This window comes from Alligator mississippiensis, chromosome 3, assembly GCF_030867095.1.
Source record: "Alligator mississippiensis isolate rAllMis1 chromosome 3, rAllMis1, whole genome shotgun sequence".
NCBI classification, from domain to species: domain Eukaryota; kingdom Metazoa; phylum Chordata; order Crocodylia; family Alligatoridae; genus Alligator; species Alligator mississippiensis.
Window position 1 is genome coordinate 140583019 of NC_081826.1, and position 20506 is coordinate 140603524.

At 43.1% G+C, this 20506-nt stretch overlaps 2 protein-coding genes across 3 annotated transcripts; one reads left to right on the top strand and one right to left on the bottom strand.

Annotated features, from left to right (window-relative positions):
- Nucleotides 1-2947: 2947 nt before the first annotated feature.
- On the bottom strand, nt 2948-3669 carry MRPL36 (mitochondrial ribosomal protein L36). Its single transcript, XM_059724463.1, has 2 exons — nt 3527-3669; nt 2948-3424 (listed from the first exon to the last, which is right to left on the bottom strand). The coding sequence occupies exons 1-2, from the start codon at nt 3574-3576 to the stop codon at nt 3148-3150; spliced, it is 327 nt and encodes a 108-aa protein (XP_059580446.1). The 5' UTR covers nt 3577-3669; the 3' UTR covers nt 2948-3147.
- Nucleotides 3670-3712: 43 nt separating this feature from the next.
- On the top strand, nt 3713-20235 carry NDUFS6 (NADH:ubiquinone oxidoreductase subunit S6). 2 transcript variants are annotated; one of them, XM_059724462.1, is made up of 5 exons: nt 3713-3882; nt 4790-4843; nt 17683-17805; nt 19773-19908; nt 20076-20235. In XM_059724462.1, the coding sequence occupies exons 1-4, from the start codon at nt 3754-3756 to the stop codon at nt 19866-19868; spliced, it is 402 nt and encodes a 133-aa protein (XP_059580445.1). In that variant the 5' UTR covers nt 3713-3753; the 3' UTR covers nt 19869-19908; nt 20076-20235. The 2 variants fall into 2 exon arrangements, with proteins under 2 accessions (XP_059580445.1, XP_014450693.1); XM_014595207.3 differs by lacking the exon at nt 19773-19908 and having other exon boundaries at nt 3719-3882.
- Nucleotides 20236-20506: the final 271 nt, after the last annotated feature.

Consider the following 20506-nt stretch of genomic DNA (forward strand, 5'->3'; position numbering starts at 1 on the left):
GATCTACAGCTCAATTCTTCAGAGGACTTGGCATTTTTATACTATATAAACACTTTAAAAGGAATTAAATTAGTAACAGAACATCATGGAGTACTAAGTTGGTATTTTTCCATTTTGCAAATGGAGAAGGAAAGGCAAACTGACTTTCCCTAAAACACACCCCTTCACTCTGATCCACACTGAAGGGTAACATCAAAGGGCGTTCTTGAGCATGATCCTTCAGCGGTGCCCACCCCACAGAAGCCTGCACCCTGTTTAAAGCTGTTGTCTTACTTTTGATAGTAACTTGTCTAACTATCAGAGCAGCTGAGCATCCACAGCTTCAGCTGACTGTAATTACACTTGCAAGTGTTCAGTACTTCACCAGACAACTGTAGCTCCACGTACCTGAAGCTGGTTGCCCAGGGGATGAGGAAAGCAGTTAGTGGCTACCTATACAGCATCTTACGGGAAAAGTGTGCAGCGTATGCAAGGGAAAAAATTTAGTTTTCCTGAACAGAATCCAACATTCACTGCTCATTTACGCTAATCCTCTTATTCTCCACCCATGTTCCAGCTTCTACAGTAAGTGAGATGTGGAACCTACAGATAACATTCAGTATGCAACTTTACCTGATGACCAGAATATCACTTATTCTGCATGCTGCATTCAGCAACAGGCATACTATCCCTCCCCCAGCCATGAGATGTTTCCATGGGATTAAAAGCATTGTCATAATACAGGTGCAGAAAGGCAACATTCAGAATGCATAGGCAACACACCTTGGCCTTTTTATCTTCTGAATGCTTGAATCTGCAACTTGAGTATTTTCTGATGCACAGCTATAACATCACCAGCACACATCAGCATCAGGGCTTTATTTCCTGAAAATTTGCACTGTAACAGACTTCTACCACTTCAGCTAGAGTACGGACTATAGTAGCTGCCAGCAGCAGTCTGGTATCTGTGGATAGCACAGCTGGTGGAAGGAAGAGACATAACCTGTATGTTATGTCCCAGCCCTACAGCTCTTATTCCTTCACAAGCCCATAACAGCCCACTCTCTTAAGACACCATCTGGACTGAGTGAATCTAGGAACGGGAATCTTGTGCGCTGCCATGTTCCCAACCAGAAACAATGATCAGTCATTATCCAACTTCTGGGTCAAGCAGTTCAGGCCCTTTGTTTTTATATCCTTGTGAGATCCCACACTCTGACTACATACACCTTGAAAGCACTGTCTAGGTCCACCAACTACTTTTCTATGTTCCTCCTAGAATCCACTACCTGAATGGACCCTTACTTTCCCTAGGAATCATAAAATGAAGAAAAACAAAGACATTTCTTACCATGCACTTGACACTTAAACTATAAAAGCTACATATTTATGGAAAACAAATTTTAGAGCCAATCCCCTAAGCATGATCTCATCCCTTTTTGTAATGTCTTAGAATAGATGCTGCCTCCCTGAAAGAACTTGAACCAAGATCCTTCTCTCTTCTTCACCCATCCTGGTTCTGGTAATGAAAACTCCTTGCTGGTCTTTGAGAAGCACTCATATTACAACAACCTGGAGAAAATAACTCCATCTGCTCTCAACTGCCTTCTTTTTTGTGTGAAGATACAGTCCAGTCAAGGGAAAAGGTGCTGCTCCAAGAAACCTTCACTGCTCCAGAGACCCATTCAGTATTGATGCCCCAATGATTATTTGGTCACATCTTCCAGAACATGGGTTTTCATTGCATATCAAATACCTATAATAAAGCAGACAGCCTGACTCAATCAAAGTCACAAGTATTGTTTATGAAACTAAACTGAATTCATAAGTAGAAACAGACATACTGTATTTACCCAAATCCAAGATGACTCAGAAAAAAAGCCTCACCTTAGATATGAGGAATACCATGTTTAATCAAGCTGTCATTCTCCTACCCCACCCATCACTGTCACCAACATAATCAACTGGGTATGGGCCTGCTTGGAGAAAAGCTCTTTTGGGAAAGTTGCTGTGATATACTGTATCCAAGTCCACATCTAAACTCTTCCAAATCAAGGTTTCTGGCATGCAATTAAAAAAAAAAAAAAAAAAAAAGTGAAAGGAAAAACAAACAAAATAAAACAAACACTCCAACCCTGTATAATCCCCTGGTCTTAATCTCACTGCCAGATTGCAAAGGATGGCTGAAAACAGGTGTTGGAACTACTTACAAAAGAGGTACAGAAGTGCGGAACCAACCTTTTCAGCAGGTGTCATAATTAGCCCCAACACTCTCTCCACGTACTAATCAGATCCCCTTCCTCTGCTCAATCTGTTGCTCTGCTTTTTGTACCCTGTGCTCCCTGTCCAGCCTGCCACCATGCCACTCATCCCGTTTCTGCTATGTACCACATGCAGAGGCTGCCAGGGCCACTTGAGGGCACATGTGCTCCAAGCTGGCCACCCCTGGTATAAGGTATTTAAATACAGAAATTGCTGCTAGGTCCCCGTTACATCCACCTATCCATGTGTGTGCATGCATATATACACACGCGCGCACACACATTATGCAACCATATGCAACAACTAGAGCACCACTTAAGTTTGTTCACTGCATTCAGTCACCAGCATGTCATGGGTGGGGCAGGGACTGTAGGTTTTCTTGTCCTTAAAAGCACCCTGATGCAAAGGCACAGACACACCCATCCAAAGGGGGGGGGGGGGGGGATGACCACACACAGACAGACAACGACAACACCTAGCAGTAAAATCTGTCAGTAGATGCACTGTATCTATACTTCACCCTCTCCCCTGCAACCTTCAGGTTGGGGGGGAGGGGGGGGGGCAGGCAGCAGGGGGAATCTGTGGCTGAAAAACAGTCATCATCAGCTCAGGACCCATCCCTAAGCCGGGGTCGAGATCCTCCTCCAAGGCACTGCCTGCTGATGACTGCACACGTGTACACACAATAACTGAAGCACACACTTGCTAGGAACCCAGAAGTTTACTGTTACAGCCTAGTGTTCACACCAGACACTGGTGAAAAAAAGAGAGAGAAGAAGCTACAGGAGCTGGTGCTGGTCCCCGCTGCAGGCTTCAAAGGCTCCTTCCCACCCCCTCGGCTCCAGCTGCCGCCTGCTCCCTTCCCAGGGAGGGTCTGGTCGCGCTCGCAGCTAGGGGCCGCGGGCGCTAGAGCTGGCGCTGCTTGTGGCGGGGGTTGGTTTTGCAGCAGACGTAGAGGCGGCCGCGCCGCCGCACGATGAAGCAGTCCTTGCAGCGCCGCCGCAGCACCACCTTCACCTTCATGCCCGCGCTGGGCGCCGGGAAGGGCGGGAGGGCCGCGGCCGCTAGCAGCGGGCGCGGCGCGGCGCCCAGAGCCGCCGGGGCCCACACAGGCAGGCCGGGCCGGGACAGGGCTAGGGCCGCCGCCGCCAGGCGCCGCACGAGCACGGCCGCCATGTTCGCCCTGGGAAGGGGAGAAGCGACCGATGGTTAAAGGACGGGGGCGGCACCATCGCGCGCTGCTACCAGCCCCACAACCCTCCCCTCCCTCCACACCCGCACGCACCTCCAGTCGCCGCGCCGGGAGCTAAGATGGCTGCCGGGACGCCGGCGCATACGCACACGGCCACGCTGCGCAAGGAGGCGGAACCCGCACAGCGGACCTAGCTCGCGGCTCCAGGAACACTCACCTCTCCCCACCCCCCTCCGCGTGGGTGTGCGTGTGGGTGTGATTTAAAGGCTGCTGCGCGTGCGTAATGGGGTGGCCGCTACGGGTCACGTGGCCGCGCCAAGATGGCGGCGCCCAGCTCGACCTTCCGGCTGCTGGCGCGGTGGGGCTGCTGGGTCCCAGGCCGGGCGTGGTGCCGTGGCTACGGCGGGCGGACGTCCGCCACTGGCGAGCTGGTGACACACACGGGGCAGGTGATGTCTCCCGCGGGGGGCGGAGACGTGTGCGCCGGCGCCGAGGCGGGACTGCTGGCACTGTAGGCTCGGGCTCCCCGTTTCCCAGATGGAGTAGCCGAGGTGCCAGGTGGCGGAGGGACAGGTGGCCCTGCAGGCTTGGGCCCCCTGCCGTGTCTTCTGCCGAGGCTCTGGCTGTGTGGCTCCCCGCACCTTTTCATTTACACGTGCCCCATCTGCGGCCCCACCATGTCTGGGGCCTGGTAAATCCCCTGCCTTAGCCAAACCTAGACATCTCTCTGACCAGGCTGGGAGGGCCCCCAGGGACTGCGGGATCACTTTTCTGTCATTTGACCGTTCATGTCTCCAAGCAGAGTTTCACTGGTCAGCGTACCCTGGCTCCTTGGACTCCTTCAAGGGCCACTGGGCACTGTCCAGTGTGCTTGGTGTCACCTCTCTGTGTACTTGTTTTTAACCTGTGACCTTTACTCCCGTCCCTGCTTTGTTCTTTGTTGTTCCAAGTAATCAGTTGACACACATCTACTAGTCTTCTCTGTTAATCAGGGTGGGGGGGGAGGAACTGTTGCTCTTAAGGCCTGTGTCTCCAATACGTGTCAAGTAGGCCCACGTTCCTATCTATCGCTGTATTCATCAAGCCCCATTTTTTTTTTTATTTATTGTGAAGTGTTGATGGGGTCAGTGCCTTGGTGCCCTGTAGAAACAGAGAACCTCCAAAGTGACTTATTTGGGAGCAAGGAATTCAAGGCATGTACGGAATGGCAGGCTGTTCTGTAAGGAATGGTTCTGGAAAGCCTGTAGTAGACTAACAGGCAAGCAAGTAGTTCAACACAAGATCTCAGTGCAAGGTGGCAAAAAGGGCTAATGGTTCCTAATGTATAATTAAGCTGCAACTTATTTGGTATTTCAGGTATATGATGAAACGGACTACAGAAAAACTCGTTTCGTGACACGGCAGAAGGAGGTAAAATACACTGTATCTAGGCTCTGCCGGAGTTGATTTTAAATTTCTTGGTAGTACCTTAAGGCTTGGTTTTATTTAAACACGTTTTTAAATTGTAAAGACTTTTCATTCTGTTAGAGTAAAAACGGTAGACTAATTTTTGTGTTGCATGGGAACAAATAGCTTGTGCAAAGATCGTTGCTCTGTACTTTGCTGTTGATGATATCGGATGGCTTATAACTTCTCCTGATCCACAGCTCTGATCCAAGAGCTTCTGCATACATGGATCAATGCAGGAACAGCTCTTCCTTAATAACTTCATGTGTAGACCAATATTTGGCTGCAAAGGTTCTACTTTGGGCAGGGGGTTGGACTAGATGACCCCTGAGGTCCCTTCCAGCGCTAATTTTATATAGTTCTATGATTCAAATATAGTTATTCCCTGTATAACAAAGAAGTGCATAGCAGTATGAAAAAGTCCAAATTTCAGTTAATATCAATGCATTTTTTTTATTCAACCAAAATCAAATTCTGACAAGTTATTTCTGGAGACGCACGTAATAATACTCAAGGGAAATACGATATAATATTTAATAAATAGTTGCATTATGACGGAGACTCCTTGTCCCTCTTGTGCCTAAATATCGTACAGTAAAATCCCTGTTATGTGGGATTTTACTAACCGGAATTTCCAGCCGGGGTTTTGGGGGGGAGAGGAAACTTGCATGTGGCTGCTGCTGCTGCCACCCACCCCGCTGCGCTGCCACCACTCTGTGTGTGGCCGCCACCTCTCCCACTCCGTTGGGGTGGAAACCCTGTGCCCTTAGGTAACGGGCATTTTTACATCACCAGGACCTCCATTCCCCGGATATCAGGAATTTTACTGTACAAACAGGTAGTGAGGTAAACCATGTTTCAAATTGCTTGTGGTAATGTGTTATGTCATGTAGAGGCTTGGTATGCCTGACTAAAGAAATGAAGCAAAAAAAATTACACTGCAAGTGAACCTGGATAAAAAGGTTGCTGGTGGTAAATAGCACAGTAGTAAGTCAGGGATCTCATGCAACAGTAAACAACACAAATTTTAAGCAAGGGATCCACTTCAAATATTTCTGTTCCATCATACCACAGGATGGTAACGCAAAGGAATTAAAGGAAGCATGGAAGCAGGAAATAGAACCTATTTTGCACTGCACAAGCTTCTGTCACCCAAGCACATCACAAGTTCATGTCTGAAAACAAACAGACCATGTTTAAACTTTGGCAGTCAAAGCAGGATTCTCTCACAAGCAAACAAGATACTATTGGATTCTTTTGGAAAAAAGAAAATTCCCCCAAAATTTCTTGGTGCATAGTATGATCCCACAACACAAGAACGATACATAAGAACCAAGAATGAGTTCTGTCAATTTTATAGGGAAGACGAGGTCTAGCATCACAAACTGCTGGAAGACCATTTTAGACCGGAGGTAAGGAAAAACTTCTCTACTGTCCGAGTCTCCAGAGCAGACTGGAGTGGAATAGACTCCTCCTAGAGGTGGTGCAAGCACCTACTCTGGACACATTCAAAAAGCATTTGGATGATTATCTTGCTGGGGTCATATGGTCTCAGCTGACTTCCTGCCCTTTGGACAGGGGGCTGGACCTGATGATCTCATGAGGTCCCTTCCAGCCCTAATGTCTATGAAATCTATTAAATGACCGGAGGAAACTGGCCTATACTCTGCAGCCTGCAATCTTTCTCTTGTGAGAAGGTATAAAGACAGTATTTACAAAATTACTATTTTTTTAATACAACCTTAGTTATTACATGTGCATTTATAGTGCTAGAATCAACAGTTGTGTAGGAAATATAATTATAATAACTTGGGTATTATGCTGCTTCTGTAATGCCTGACAATAATAAAGACATTTTAAGCTGTCACTTGTGAAGTTTTTAAATTATGGAATGCCTCATGCTTCATTTCAGCAAAACAGTTAAAACGCAGATGTAACTTCAAGCCCATGAGTGGTAGTGGTATTAGGCCCTGATTCTGTAAGCATACCTATTACTTACATGAGTAGGCCTCTCTTTTTTTAGTTAAACATGTAAGTGAAGAAAGTGATTACTAATATATCTTACAGTTTTCTTATTTACTTTTACTGTTATACAATTAAATATGCAAGCATTTTGTTAATGTAGACAAGAACTAACTTTCATTTACTTCTAATTGGTGAAATACAAATATGACTTCTAGTTTACAAACACAAAATATTTATTAAAAAAATAAGCCTTGGTACCCCCAATCTTGAGGAAAGCAAACATACTTTCTAGAGATTACTTGAAGATATATGGCATGAAAAGTACAGGATGATTATACCACTCTAACAGATTTGGCTGGGATTTTCAACATAGCCTAAGGGAGGCTTTCATTTATGCCTTAGAAAATCTTTTCTGTAATCCCCATGTGAACTAGCTTGAGATGCAGTAGTTTACTGTAAAAAGACATCTGTCTTGGGGATATCCTCTTAAATGTATAGGATGTGGGTGCTTAGGGAATTAAATAGACCTTCGAATTTGTGAACAGAAGCGTACATGAAGAGCATGTTCTAGTTAAATGCTCAGTCATGCCAAGTTTGACGATACAAGTGCAATGTTACCATCTCCCTTTCGGCATAGATTTTGAGACATTAAATGGATTAATTACATGTAATGGGGTCACTTCGGTAAGCAGAAAATCCTGACGTGGGGAGTGTGGTTATTCCTTCTAACCAGTTTCTTTTGCTGTCATTTCTATGCTATTAGAAGCTGTGAAGTTGACTTCCAACAGTTTCACTGTTTGTTTTAGAGGCAAGGCTCTCAGTTAAATGTATGTAGCCATATAAGGTGTGAACAGGTGAGCAGAAGCACTGAGTAGCAATGTGTAACCACTATTAATAAGGTGGGAAAGCTAAGAACAAACTTCCCATATGTGAAATAGCCAAAATTTGCTTAAGCAGTACAGTCGATATTGAAATCAGTAGAATTTTGGAAAATGACTGACTGTTGTCATTTGCAGGATTTAAATGGTGTTTTAAATGGCTTGTACTATAATATGGTATGGTATTATCTTCAAGTAAGTTTCCCTAGGATGTTGGGCACAGTGTAGCATTTTATATTATGATACAGTTACACTATTTTTTGTCATAATGGTCCTTCCCCCCCCCCAGTGTAACAAAATTAGATTAAAATTTGAGAAAAGCTTAATTTTTACATAAGTTTGAGGTGTCCTTAAAAACTGATCTATAAATGAGAAAAAGGTCATGCTAATGCTTCTTAATTTTTCTGTTGCGCGTGCGTGCGTGCGTGTGTGTGTGTGTATGTGTGTGCGCGCACGCACACCTGTATTCAAAGTCTTCTTTTTCCTTCATACTTTATTACATTAGAAATTGATTGGTTGGGAAACTAGTGAAGCATGATATCTCAGAAGCTAAGAATGAATGTCTGCAAGTTGGGAAAAGTGAGTCTTTCACTCTGTTCAGGACTGGTGTGACATTATTACCTGGAGGGTACCATGTCCAGGTTTCAGCACTGCACTTGAAGAAAGATGTGGATAGATTGGAAGGAGTCCAGTGGAGCGTAATGAAAATGATTAGACATCTAGAATACATGAATTATGAGAAAAAGTTGGAAGAACTGGGATTATTTAGTCTGTAAAATACAAGAATTAAGGTAGGGGTGAGATTTTCTAGCTGTCCTCAAATACATGTAGGGTGACTAAAAAGAAAATGGTAATAGACTATTCTTTGTGGCTGCAGGAGATAGGACAAGAAGTAATGGTCTGAAAGTACAAAAACAGGAAATTCAGGTTGCATACAAGGAAGAACTTTCTCAATATGGGGGTGGTTGAACACTGAAACAGATTACCTAAAGTAGCTGTACAGTCTCTATCTCTGGACATTTTGAGGAACAGGTTTGATAAATGGTTGGCTGGAGTGATTTACTTGCGAAGAATCCTCCTTTGAGCAGGAGATTAGACTAGGTGACCTCCTGAGGTCTAGCCCTGTCTTCATCATTTCAAGTGGAACAAATTTGGAAAGGCAGTCACACTGTCAGAAACTGTTTTTTTTAAAACTTAGTCTTGGCTAATAACATTTTGAAAAAGAAAATCTTATTAAAATATTAAAACACCATTGTTCCTTGGCATACAGAGTTGGAGCCCTCAAAAACAATTCTGATACTTTCCAGAACTAGCTGTCTTGAAACCAGGGAAGCCTCAGACTTGATATTTGTAAGAGAGTGAAAACCATTCTAAAACTAAAAAAAACATTAAGAATGCCAGTAATTGAGAAGGGCTTCATTTTACTTAGTTATAAAAGAGTGGCATGTTTTTATCCCAAGTTGAATTTAATTGTCTCATTTGGACCTTCATTATAAAGATGAACATTTGAATGTCCATACAGCAGGATTGTTTTCTTTGACCCTCTTATTTGGTGCAAAATAGAGTGTAATTGTACCTGTATATTCATACTAGCAAATTGCCTGTCAAGAATGAATGGTGGGGGGGGGGAACCAGAGCCCCATGTTGGCCCCCGCTCATCCAGGCCCATTCCCCCCCTTTCCCTCCTCTGCCCTGCCATTTGGGGTTTGGCCCCATTCCCCCCTCCTCCCTCTGCTGCGTTGGGCCCGTTGTGCCCCTCCTCCATCCCACCCCTGCGCAGCTGAGTCAGGCCTGGGCCTGTTCCTCCCCCCACATTGGGCCCAGGGCTGGTGCCCCTCACCCCTTCTGCTGCCAACTTGTCCCCCTTTTCCCCCCCCCCCTTCGCTGTTGTTGCTGCTTCCAGGGAGCAGGGTTGTGGGGGGGTTGCCCCCCCACTCTGTTCTCCCCATCATGGCAGTGTTCCGCCACTGCCTCCTGTCTGGAATGCTCTTGGAGCACTGTGGTTGTTTCAAACAATCAATCAGTGTGTGAATAAAGTGTTACAGACAGACAGACTACGGCTTTTATAATATTAGAGTACAGGTTGAGGTACCAGGAAATAAACTTGATGTAATACATTTTGGGGTTTGGCCAGTATTAGGGATCTTGTTGAGAATGTCCTTCAGCATTTGTGTGGCATTGAAGCTTTCCATCCCAAAATACCATGGGTAATACCATAACTATTTTCTAGCATGGTGGTTTCTAAGGATGAGGTGTTTGCTGTGTTTGCCACACTTATCAGATGAGTCCAAATAAGATGCATGACTGTTCAAAGACTCAGGAAGGTGCTAGTGATTTTTACCTAGAACAGCTCTTTTCTGGGCAGCCCCCTTCTCCTGCACTATGATCGTGGAACAACATTTGGTATATAGCATAATCAGTACAGCAGAAGAATAGAACTAAGCTAAAAAGGAATGATTACTGTGACGTCGGTGGGCCTCACGTCCAGTACCACCCCTTCATCCGGTAGCCCCTCCCCCTCATCCCGCCTGCCACGACTTGGATGTTATAAGTGATTCGAAGGAGGGGTTTAGTGGAGATCTTCTGCCAGAGGGGCTTGCCCAACGTGGGGGGGGGTACTCACGGTTGGGTCCTCAGATGTTCCACGGGGCTCCGCAACCCCTACACCCCGTCCACTCGCCAACCGGTCACCTGTCTATGGGATGGTTGTCCGCCGCTACTTGCAGCCCTTCTTACTGACAGGCCTTCCCGAGACCAACAGTCGTCTTCAGGCAGCTTGGCTCAGCCTCCGCCTGACCCGGCCGCTAGCTCAGGTCATTTCTTTTCTTCTCTCCCCTGTTCTCAGAAATAATACTCCTCGCGAATGGGGGAACTTCCCGAGTCGCTGCTCTGGTCCCGGCAACCCCTGGGGATCACTCCTCCTGCCCCCACCGGGGTTTCCAGCTCTCGCCTCAGCTGCTGGGCTGATGCCCAGTTGGCTGCCTGAGGCTCTGGCTTTGGGGAAGCTGCAGCAGCAGCGCCGTGCTGCACGCCTCCTCTCCCCTCCTCTGGCTTCCCCCTTCCCGCGGGGTTTGCTGGGGTTTTTAAACTCCCTGCGGCAGCCACAGCGGCTGCCGCGACTGGCTCTGCTCTTGCCCTTATCGGGAACAGCTGTTTAAACAGCTGGCGTAGTCCTGGCTCGCATGGCTGTAGCGGCGGCTGCGGCTGCGATCCCGGCTCCGACACCGCTCTCAGAGGTAAGTATCTTGGCCTTGGATTTTCTTGAAGGGGTGTTGCTGCCCCCCAGTCCTGTCTGTCCTCCGCCTGTGTCCTTGACGGCGATGGGCCGCCGTCACAACTACCTTCTGAATTAGGACAACCACTTCTTCCATTGTAGAAGCTATGCCTCACATTCTACTCATGTCTGCTGCCATCTCCAAAAGGAAGCAAGTTGCTAGTTAAGTACTTCTGCTGTTCCTGGTGTGTTCAAGTCAGTGGTCATTCTCTGCTACAGCCAGAGTGAGGTTGGGAAGTTTGTCCTTGTCTTGAACTGATAGGTCGGAAATTGTCCAGTGAGGAAACAAATCCTGGTAGACTGATACCATTTGGTCATAAATTTCATATACAGCACCTGTGCTCCCGATCTGACTGCTCATTAGTCTAGGTGTTTTTTGCCTTTTTTAGTTTCACTTTTATTTTCCAATCTGAGATGTCTTTTTGCTATGCATTTCTCTCATAGCTCATTTACTTGGGGTGCTGAGCACTTAGGCTGTTGACAGACATGGTGGGAAAACACCCCAAAAACCCGACTTTACTGGAAGACTCAGCACATTAGTTTGACCTGGCTCCACAGCATCTATATAGATCGGGTGCTTTTATCTACTAGTTGATTCAATCAGCTATTAGATAAAAGTGCCAAAAAAGCCCCACTAAAGCACCCAATCTATACAGATGTTGAGTGAGCCAGGTCCAGCTAACACGCTACCTCTTTTGGGGATGCACTGGGCTCAGTGTGGGGGCATGCAGTTTAAAGTGCTGTGTTTTTGGTTTTTTTTTCCATGTCTGCAAGCAGCTGTACCTACTAGATTCTTCCTCTTAGAACTATTATAAACAAGGCAAGTCAGTTAGTTGCCTCAGTTTGTTTTTTCAGCAGCCAGTTGAGAGTGCAAACAAATTGAAAAGCTCAGTTACTATTTGTTACATTTCTGTAACTGAATTTCCACAGGAACTTGCAGCATGGTGAGAGGAAAAAGCCAAGGACATCTTATCCATAGATAGAATGGAAAAGAAATACTGATTTCAAGAATCTCTCCTTTGATAGCTTTGACCTTTCCATGAGGATAGATTCATTCCTAAATTGTAATAGTAAATGTAAATTGAAAATTGGAATATATTTAGGTTAAGATATACAGTTGTTTCACCAAGTGTAGACTTGTGAGGTCTCCTCCTGTGCCTGAAGTACAGTTTTTTTTGTACAAGTTCTTTATAGTGTAGTTGAAAGTTAAAATGTCTTAATGGTTACAAACGAAACAAAATACTTATTTTTAGAGGCGCACCAATATATCAGTTGCATATCGGACTGGCATTGATAAAAGGAAAATTAACATTATCACCCATTGGCTTTTTTGGCTGATGTAGCCAGTAACGTCACTGATAAATGTCGCGTGTATGTGTGCAGCCATAGTATGCATGTGGACAGGAATGCAGCCCAGCAGCTTGGAGAGCAGTTTGCAGCTGGTAAGTCTGTGGTGTGGAAGGGGCATGGTGGGGAAGGCCCATTGCTTTGTCCCGGCTCCAGGGTTGCATTCACTGCCCTGGCTGGGCAGTGGCTGCCCCTGCTCCACTCCCTCCCTCACTGTGGGGGGGGCTCAGTCCCCCCCCCCCCCAGACTTACCAGCAGGGCGCTGCTCTCCAAGTTGCTGGGCTGCATTCCTGTAAATTGGCTATTGGATCGGTATTGGCTGATATAGCTGGTTAATAATCAGCTGTCAGTATCGGCTAAGAACATCTTTACCGGTGCATGTCTTGTTACTTTGCTAAAGAAAAATTCGAAGTCCAAGTGCAAACCAAGAATAAAATAATTTAAATCAAGGCTTCCTCAGGGTTCAGTGTCTTGGAGGTTCTCCTCTCCAGTAGGCCTTTTGGAGCAACAGCAGAATTTGTCTACAAAACATTTGAAGAAAATCTCAAATAAACTATCCTCCCTAGAAAATATTTTGAGGTATGGAGCTTTTAGAGAACATAGCTGTAAGTTCTGGGTTTGGAAATTCAGTTTCACAAAGCTAAATTGCAAAGCAGAACCATCTCCCCTTTCTAAATGTTAATGCAATATGGTGGCTGATTTTGTTGAGTATTTTACAGTCATGGTAAACTGTAATCTTGAGGTGAACCGTTAACATGACATCATGTTTACGTAGGTTCTAACTAGGATGTTAACATTTATGTTAGCAAGTCTGTTTATACCTCTAGGCTTATTGAAGTAATAAGAAATTGAAAATACAGGAAAGGAAAAGGGTTAGTAATCAGATGTACATGTAAATCCATGTATTCAAATTACTTATGTGAACAAGTAACATTAACTTCATCATTCACTGATATCAGTAATACTGCAAGGGAATTCATTGTACCTCTTAACTGAAAACAAGATAAGGAGTTGTAAAACCACTAAACAGTTTTAAAAAACCTATTAGAATTTTTTAGGCTATTTTTAAAATCCTATTAATATAGAATGGCAAACTTGATTGTCAAACAACTGTGCAACTAAATGAAGATAAATATCAATTAACTTCAGATCAGTTTTTAAATTTAAGACATTTCTTTAGCCAAAAAGAAAAATTCCAAGAAACCTGTGCAGGTTCAGGCTAGGGTTACTTCTAGCATCAAAAACTCAGATTTTGCCTCTTTCCTCTTTCAGCTGAGCATCTGTAGACTCTTTAGTACAGCTTAACAGTTCTTAACCTTAAGACTGGCTAGCCTAGACATAGACAGTATTTTAGTTTGTAAGTTGCTACTTGAAATAAAGATGAGGTATATTTTTGAAAAGCCTAGGACAGGCAATGGCATTGTCTATTTTAGACACCGCATTTCAGAACAAGTTGTTGTTAGGTTTGGCCAGGTTTTTTAGAAGTAACTTCATTTTAGTCTACCAAATCATATGTAGTCAGTTTAAGTGGCTTAATTTAAGTGAGACCTGACTGCTCAGCATTGGAAAAGTTAAGTCACATGCTCTGTTTCAGCAGCGCACTTGAGCTTAACATAACTCCCAACTCCACTAATACCACGTGTGTTCAGAGAAGCACTTGCTGAATTATAATCTGATATATGCTTAACTCTGGATTTAGAAACCTAATTTTATGTTTTTATTTTCAGAATCTTAAGGTTTTTTTTAGTCTAAACTGCTCAGTGCCTTCATAAGAAATGTCTTTATCAGTCAGATGACAAAATCTGCAAGTCAGTTACATAATTTATGTTACCTAAGTCAATTTAATATATGCTGTTGTGAAATAATAGAGAATCTCAGCTAGAATTGAAAGTGGCTAACAAAATAAATGGTTAAAATACTAATTTCCTTAAAAATTACACGCTTCGGGTGTGATGTAGAGTCACCTATTTCTGACCATTAAAAATGGAAGTGTGTGAACAGATGCAGACTTGAGGTGGTGACTGGCCAAGATGGGAAGGCAGGCAGTCCTTTGCCATGTGTTCTGTAAAGGAGGAAAGCGCTAGGTTTCAGTCTGACTCCTGCATTTTCCAGTCTAGGAGGGCTTAGTTGGTTTCTTGGTCTTAACTATGTAAACAAATAAGTACATAGTATTCTAGGTTGCAAAGCAGCCAAATATGAATGATATGGGATCCCCTGTATCATTTAAGTATTTACCATGTTATAGTATTTTATGTTAGCATCCATGGCAGCATACTAAGTAATAGTCTTTGGCATGCATTATCAATATGGGTTTACTAAACTCAAGGAGGCTGCCACTTGATTTCATGGGCAGACCCTGGGGCCAGTCACTATTTTCATGGGCTGTGTGTGGCAGGGTCCCCCCTGCACCTCTGGTCAAGGGGTCCTGGCACTTCTGCCCCTCTTCGCAGATTGCCAGATGGCCCAAAACATCAGTTTAAGTACTCTGATTAAGCCTGAGGAACCAATTAATCCACACATTATTAAGCATGGATTAATGCCTTCCTCAGGCTTAAATCAGGGTAATTAAGCCACAGTTTTAGGCTGTCGCCAAGTGAGCAGGCTGCACAAGCAGCTGCAGAAGAGTCCCAGGCTGGCTGCGGCAGGCAGCCGGGAGGCTGCACTGGGGTCTACAGAGCTCTGGCCTGGCTTGTTGTCAGCGGCAGACACCTCCCCCCTCCCCCCCACCCCCTTGGATCGGGCACCACAGGACCTGGTGCAGCCTCCTGGCTGCCTACCACAGTTGGCCCAGGACCTTGCTGCAGCTGCTTGTGCAGTCTCCTGCTGTGAGCAGCCCTGTGACTCCTTCCTAACCCCTCCCGCCCCCCTGGTTTGCTTTTTTTTTTTTTTTTTTTTTTTTTTTTTTTTTTTGCAGTGAATCTGTTGTTTATCTTGGAATATGCTCTAATTTGTGATTTTAGTGAAAACCACACAATTGCAAATTTGGTAGGACTCTCATTATAAATACTGGAAGTGAGAAATTTCATTGGTAGGAAGTGCGAAGATTGAGCTACCATGTAGTCTTAAATCTGTTTCCTTGCTCAATGTGGTCTAATGTTTAATGATTTGATCATATTTTTCCTTAGACCTTCCTTCCTTAGGCCTTTGTTATTGTGTAGACTGAATTGTGAATCAAGCAGATGTTTGTATGGTAAAGGGTATTATTTTAACTAAGGCAGTGAACTGGGGGTTGGGGAGGATGGATTCTGTTTCTGCTCTTTTGAATCAGTGTCCTTCAGCACTTAGACTTCCCTTATCTCAGTCAACTGTGGTATGCCTGACCCCCTCCAGACATTAATCGTTAGATGGGTTCATGAGGAATTTTATCATGGATCTCAAAAATGGTCATCCTGTGCTTTGTGTGAGTTGTCACGGTGCATGATTTTTAGGATCCAGGATAAAATTCCTTGGGTCCCATCCCACATTTGCCAGTGCACCTGGGATTGGACAGCTGCTTCTCAAACTCAGGCTCTCCATGTGCCCAGATCTTCAAAAAGAGCCAGTCTCCAATGTGTGTCTGCCTACATGCCCTTTAAACTTGACAGTTGGGGAGCCCTGTGTGACTGCATTAGAGACTGACTCCCCAATGCCAGGCTTCCTATGTACTAGGAAATTTAAATGGATTGGGTGTAGCCTGGCAGCATGGAGACTGTCCCTGATGCAGGGCTTCCCATGTGCTGGCAAGTTTAAAGGGTGCAGGGGCATCCCAGCACTGGGGAGCAGCTCACTTTCCAATTAAAGCACAGTAAGAACCAGCCACGAAGGTGTTTTACATTTAATGAGTAGCATGGCTGATTCACTATTTTTATCATGTGATAAATTGCTTGAACTGGTGACATTACAGTTTGTGTGATAACTGTAATGTGCGGGGAGGAGTAAAGGAATCAGGGGTTTCTCCATTACCCACTTCTGTAATAGTTCCCAAACCTCATATGCAAACTGAAATTTTGCCCAACTTCTGGATATATGTCCAGAACCAATGGAGGTCCAAGATGCAGTTTGGTGTTGTGCAGTGTCTGTATCTTATGATCATTTGATTGTTTAAAAGTGCCATATTGAGGTCCCTGGAAAATTTGTTTAAAAATGAAAATTAATCATAGTTATTTTTCATGAGATGTGGTTTTTTTTTTTTAACTATCAACAAATCTGACCTAGATAATTGAATCTTCTTGAGCATGACTTGCAAAATGAATTTTCCACGTTTGTACAAAATTCCAAGATTTAAATTCTTTAGTACATTTTCTATAAGATTTGTATAGCAGAGCTTTGTGAACTGCTTATTACACTTCAGAGTTCGTATGACCACTGCTTACCTGCTTTACATTGTGGATTCACAGTGATGAAAACTCATTCGTATATTTTGTATAATGTTTGCTACGATATGCAAACATACACACACAGCAGGTACTGCTTTTTTAATATGAATTGCCCAGTAGGTTGTTGTCTTGTGTGTGTGTGTGTGTGTAATTTTATATAAAAAGACTATTCTGGCCTTTCTAGTGAAGGCCATTAGTTCAAAGACTTATAAAGAAAAGGGGTGAGAGTGTGTTCTTCATTGATAAAAAGTTCATTTTAAGCTGCTGCTATAACTTCAAGGGTTCTTCCCTATTGCATGCTTTTTAATATATGAAATGCAATGGTCAGATACTAAAGTTAGTAAGAATCACTTGTCACTATTCTCCAAATAATATCCAAAAAAAAAAAATCTCTGGTTTGACCTGCATAATCAAACTTAAATGTGGTTTGCTAGCTGGTGCATATTACCTCTAGGCATATAAGTTATCTGTTGCTAAATTTTCCTTTAGCTGATTTGAATTCTTAACAATTAGTGGATGCACTCTGGTTTGAGTGTAGCTATTGCTTCTTTTTTTTTTTTGTTTAGAAATGCAATTAAGAATCTAATTAAAAGTGTATGTCCTCCAAGAGAGAGAGCATTTGAAATATATATACAGTGGATTTAGGTGAGGTTGAATGAATGCGTTTGAGACCAGCTCATACTTCAATGCATTTGAATACTTTTAAAGTTTGTTTTTTTTTGAGCTGTTCTATTTCAGTAGGCAGTTTAAATGCTCTCCTCCTAAAGCCAAGGAACTTAACTGGTTTTGTGCAAATGAGAACATTAGAACGAAGAAAAAGTTAAAAGCACAAGCTATATACCATCACTTGTAGTTATTTGTGCAATAATTATTGATGCTACTTTTAAAGAGAAGATGCAGAATTGGTTTTTGAGGAGAGATAAGTTGGTGATTATTGCTTTGTGTTATGCTGTAGTGCACTTTTGAAACTTCTTTCTGTTGCAGGTGAATACAAGCTTTGCCATCGATTTGATAGCAGAGCAACCTGTGAATGAAGTTGAAAGCAGAGTGATATCATGCGATGGTGGTGGAGGAGCTTTGGGACATCCTAAAGTATATATAAACTTGGTAATGAACCTCTCTTTTGGCTATTCTGTAGCATATTTTACTTTTTGTAAGATCATCTCTCTTTTTTTGGGGGGGGAGTGCTGTTTTAATGAGGTAAGAAGTGATTCTCTTAAACAATAGACTTATTTCTATAGTGCCACAGTGTCCTTAAAATGGAAGACGTCTAAGCTGTTTCAACAACAGTCTTAAATGGCTCAACATGATTCTGACCCAAAGCTTGTTGAAGTTGCTAGAAATTTTTCTGTTGGCTTAAATACAAATATTTAATAATGTCAGTAATAATGGTCACTGCTCCCCCGCCATCAAGTTTTCTGACCAGTAAGAAGCCCTGTGGGCTGGATGCCATAGCATAGCAGGCTTGGATTTGAGCACTGCTGTGTATTAGTCAGAAAATAATGCTTGTTTTGTTGGGTTTTTTTAAGTTAAATGTTATTGAAAAGGGATGTATTTGGTAGCTATGTTGGTCTGAGACAAAAAAGAAGTGCAAAACTCTAGAACTCTTGGCTCAGAGATGATACCTTTTATTAGACCAACTTAGAAATCGCAATTTTTTTTTTTTTTTTTTCTGCAAGCTTTTGGGCGCTCTCGCCCTTCATCAGGCTCAGGGAAAATTAAAGATGGTAAAAAATCCCCATAGGTAGGAAACAAACATCATTTTTGCACAGAGGAACTTGAAGATGGAAGTCTATTTCTCTGGGTCCATGAGGAAGGGCATGTGAGCCTTTGTGAAAGCTTGCAGAAAAAGATCACAAAAAGTTATTTCTTAGTTGGTCTAATAAGTTATTATCTGTGAACCAAGAGTTCTAGAGTCTTGCACTTCCTGTTACTGAAAAAGCATTTAACTTTCACAAAAAGGTTTTACATTGTTCCTTCTCTATTAGTGGTCTTTTTTTACCAGTAAACAAGGGCACAGATCCTAACATCCTAAAAGCCCTTGTTTGTTGTGGAACCACTGTTGCACAGTCTTTATCACTTTGTTGTCTTCCTGAAAATGTTGCCTCTTCCTTCTTTGGGTTGAGTGGAAGTTGGGGCAGAGAAGTCCATTGAAACAAAGAGATTCTTTGCCTCTCTGGTGCACAAGCTGGAGTGCAAGCGTTGCCATGCAGAAGCAGCATCTCTGACATGCCTCTATTGGGGCAGACTCTTTGCAATGTTTCAGTTTTGTCAGAGTCTTGATAGACCTCTGAGTTGGCTGTCTCTTATCCAAGGAGTCAACAAGAACAACCTCTATGTCCATGGCTTGCTTAGGAGATAAAAATTAGAAGGTATTAATTTCTGACCAACCCTCCTAAATTTTTTTTGAGTATTTTTTTTAATTATTATTATTTTTGGTTTGGGGTTTGGTTTTTTTAAAGTTTTAATAGGTTTTGGAGGAGAGAAGCTCTCTGTGTAGTAAGTGAATGGTAAAAGTCCTCCTCTTACTATCTAGTTTGTTAATACTAATGTACTAACAAATGATTACTAATGATAATGTATATAAGGGACTGGCAGAGTTTTGGGTCAGTGTCAAAAACACCTACAGCTGCAACTTGTAAGATATTGGCGTGCCAGGTGTGGATTGTGGGAGAGCTGAGGGGCCCAATCCTTGTTGTGGCAATGCAGCCCCAGCCACGTCCTTGCAATTCACCCCAAGGTGGGGATGCCAAGCAAAATGCTTTCATGTGCCACACTATCACATATATTGGGGGTTGCCTAACCCTGACATACCTCATTTTAGAGAAACAAGTTCCAACTAAGTGTATGAAGGTCATAGCTATTGGTGGCCTGGTCAAATCCATAATGAGCTGGGCTTTATTAGCATATTGGTAGTCTGACAAGCATAGCGGGGCTTGACCTGGACATGCAGAGTGGGGCAGGAGCCAGTCTGGCCCCAGCCTGGCCATGCATAGCTTGGGAATTTAGCAGCAGGGAAGAGGTGTCAGTAATAATGGTCACTGCTCCCCCACCATCAAGTTTTCTGACTTTAGGGAAGCCCTGTGAGCTGGATGCCATGGCACCACAGGCCAGGATTTGAGCACTGCTGTATTAGATGTCAACACTGGCTAAAATCCCAGCAGAAATAACAGTAAGAACATTGGAAACGGAGCATGTTTTACAGATCAAGTATGAACTTCATATTGCTATTTTTGTTACTTTTTAGAATAGCCTTGCACTTGAAATAAATAACTTCAATATCATGCAAATATAGTTAATTTCAGAAGAAATTTGTTAGCTACACACTTCATTTTATAGAAAATTTATAAAAATAATTTTATTTTATTTTTTGACAGGATAAAGAAACAAAAACTGGGACATGTGGCTACTGTGGACTTCAGTTTAAACAGAAACATCATCACTGATAGATATTTGTGCATGCCCTGAAAAACTCTATCAGTATTTCAACGTTATCATAATAATAACAATAATAATAATAAAAAATTAAAGCTAAAAGTGAGTTCCTAATTTTGTGTTTTTAAAAAAAGAAAAAACTACTCCCCACAACTTTGGAATTTCTGTTCTCAAAATTTGAAAAAACTACGTGCATCTGTGGTGAATAAACAGAATGACTTGGAAATATTAAGCTGTTTGTTGAAATAGTTAAGGTACTATTTTACTATTAATTCTTGGATATCCTATTATAAAAAGATCTTGGATTTGAAACTGGTAATACTCCATTTCTGATAGGTTAAATATAATGTTTCTATTCAAAGCTGATTAGACA

Coding starts and splice junctions, on each gene's coding strand:
- MRPL36 (XM_059724463.1), bottom strand. CDS start 3,576: ATGCGCCGGCGTCCCGGCAGCCATCTTAGCTCCCGGCGCGGCGACTGG. Junction 3,425..3,526: donor TCCCGGCGCGGCGACTGGAG/GTGCGTGCGGGT, acceptor TCCCCTTCCCAG/GGCGAACATGGCGGCCGTGC.
- NDUFS6 (XM_059724462.1), top strand. CDS start 3,754: ATGGCGGCGCCCAGCTCGACCTTCCGGCTGCTGGCGCGGTGGGGCTGC. Junction 4,844..17,682: donor TCGTGACACGGCAGAAGGAG/GTAAAATACACT, acceptor TTTCTGTTGCAG/GTGAATACAAGCTTTGCCAT. Junction 17,806..19,772: donor CTAAAGTATATATAAACTTG/GTAATGAACCTC, acceptor TTCTGACTTTAG/GGAAGCCCTGTGAGCTGGAT.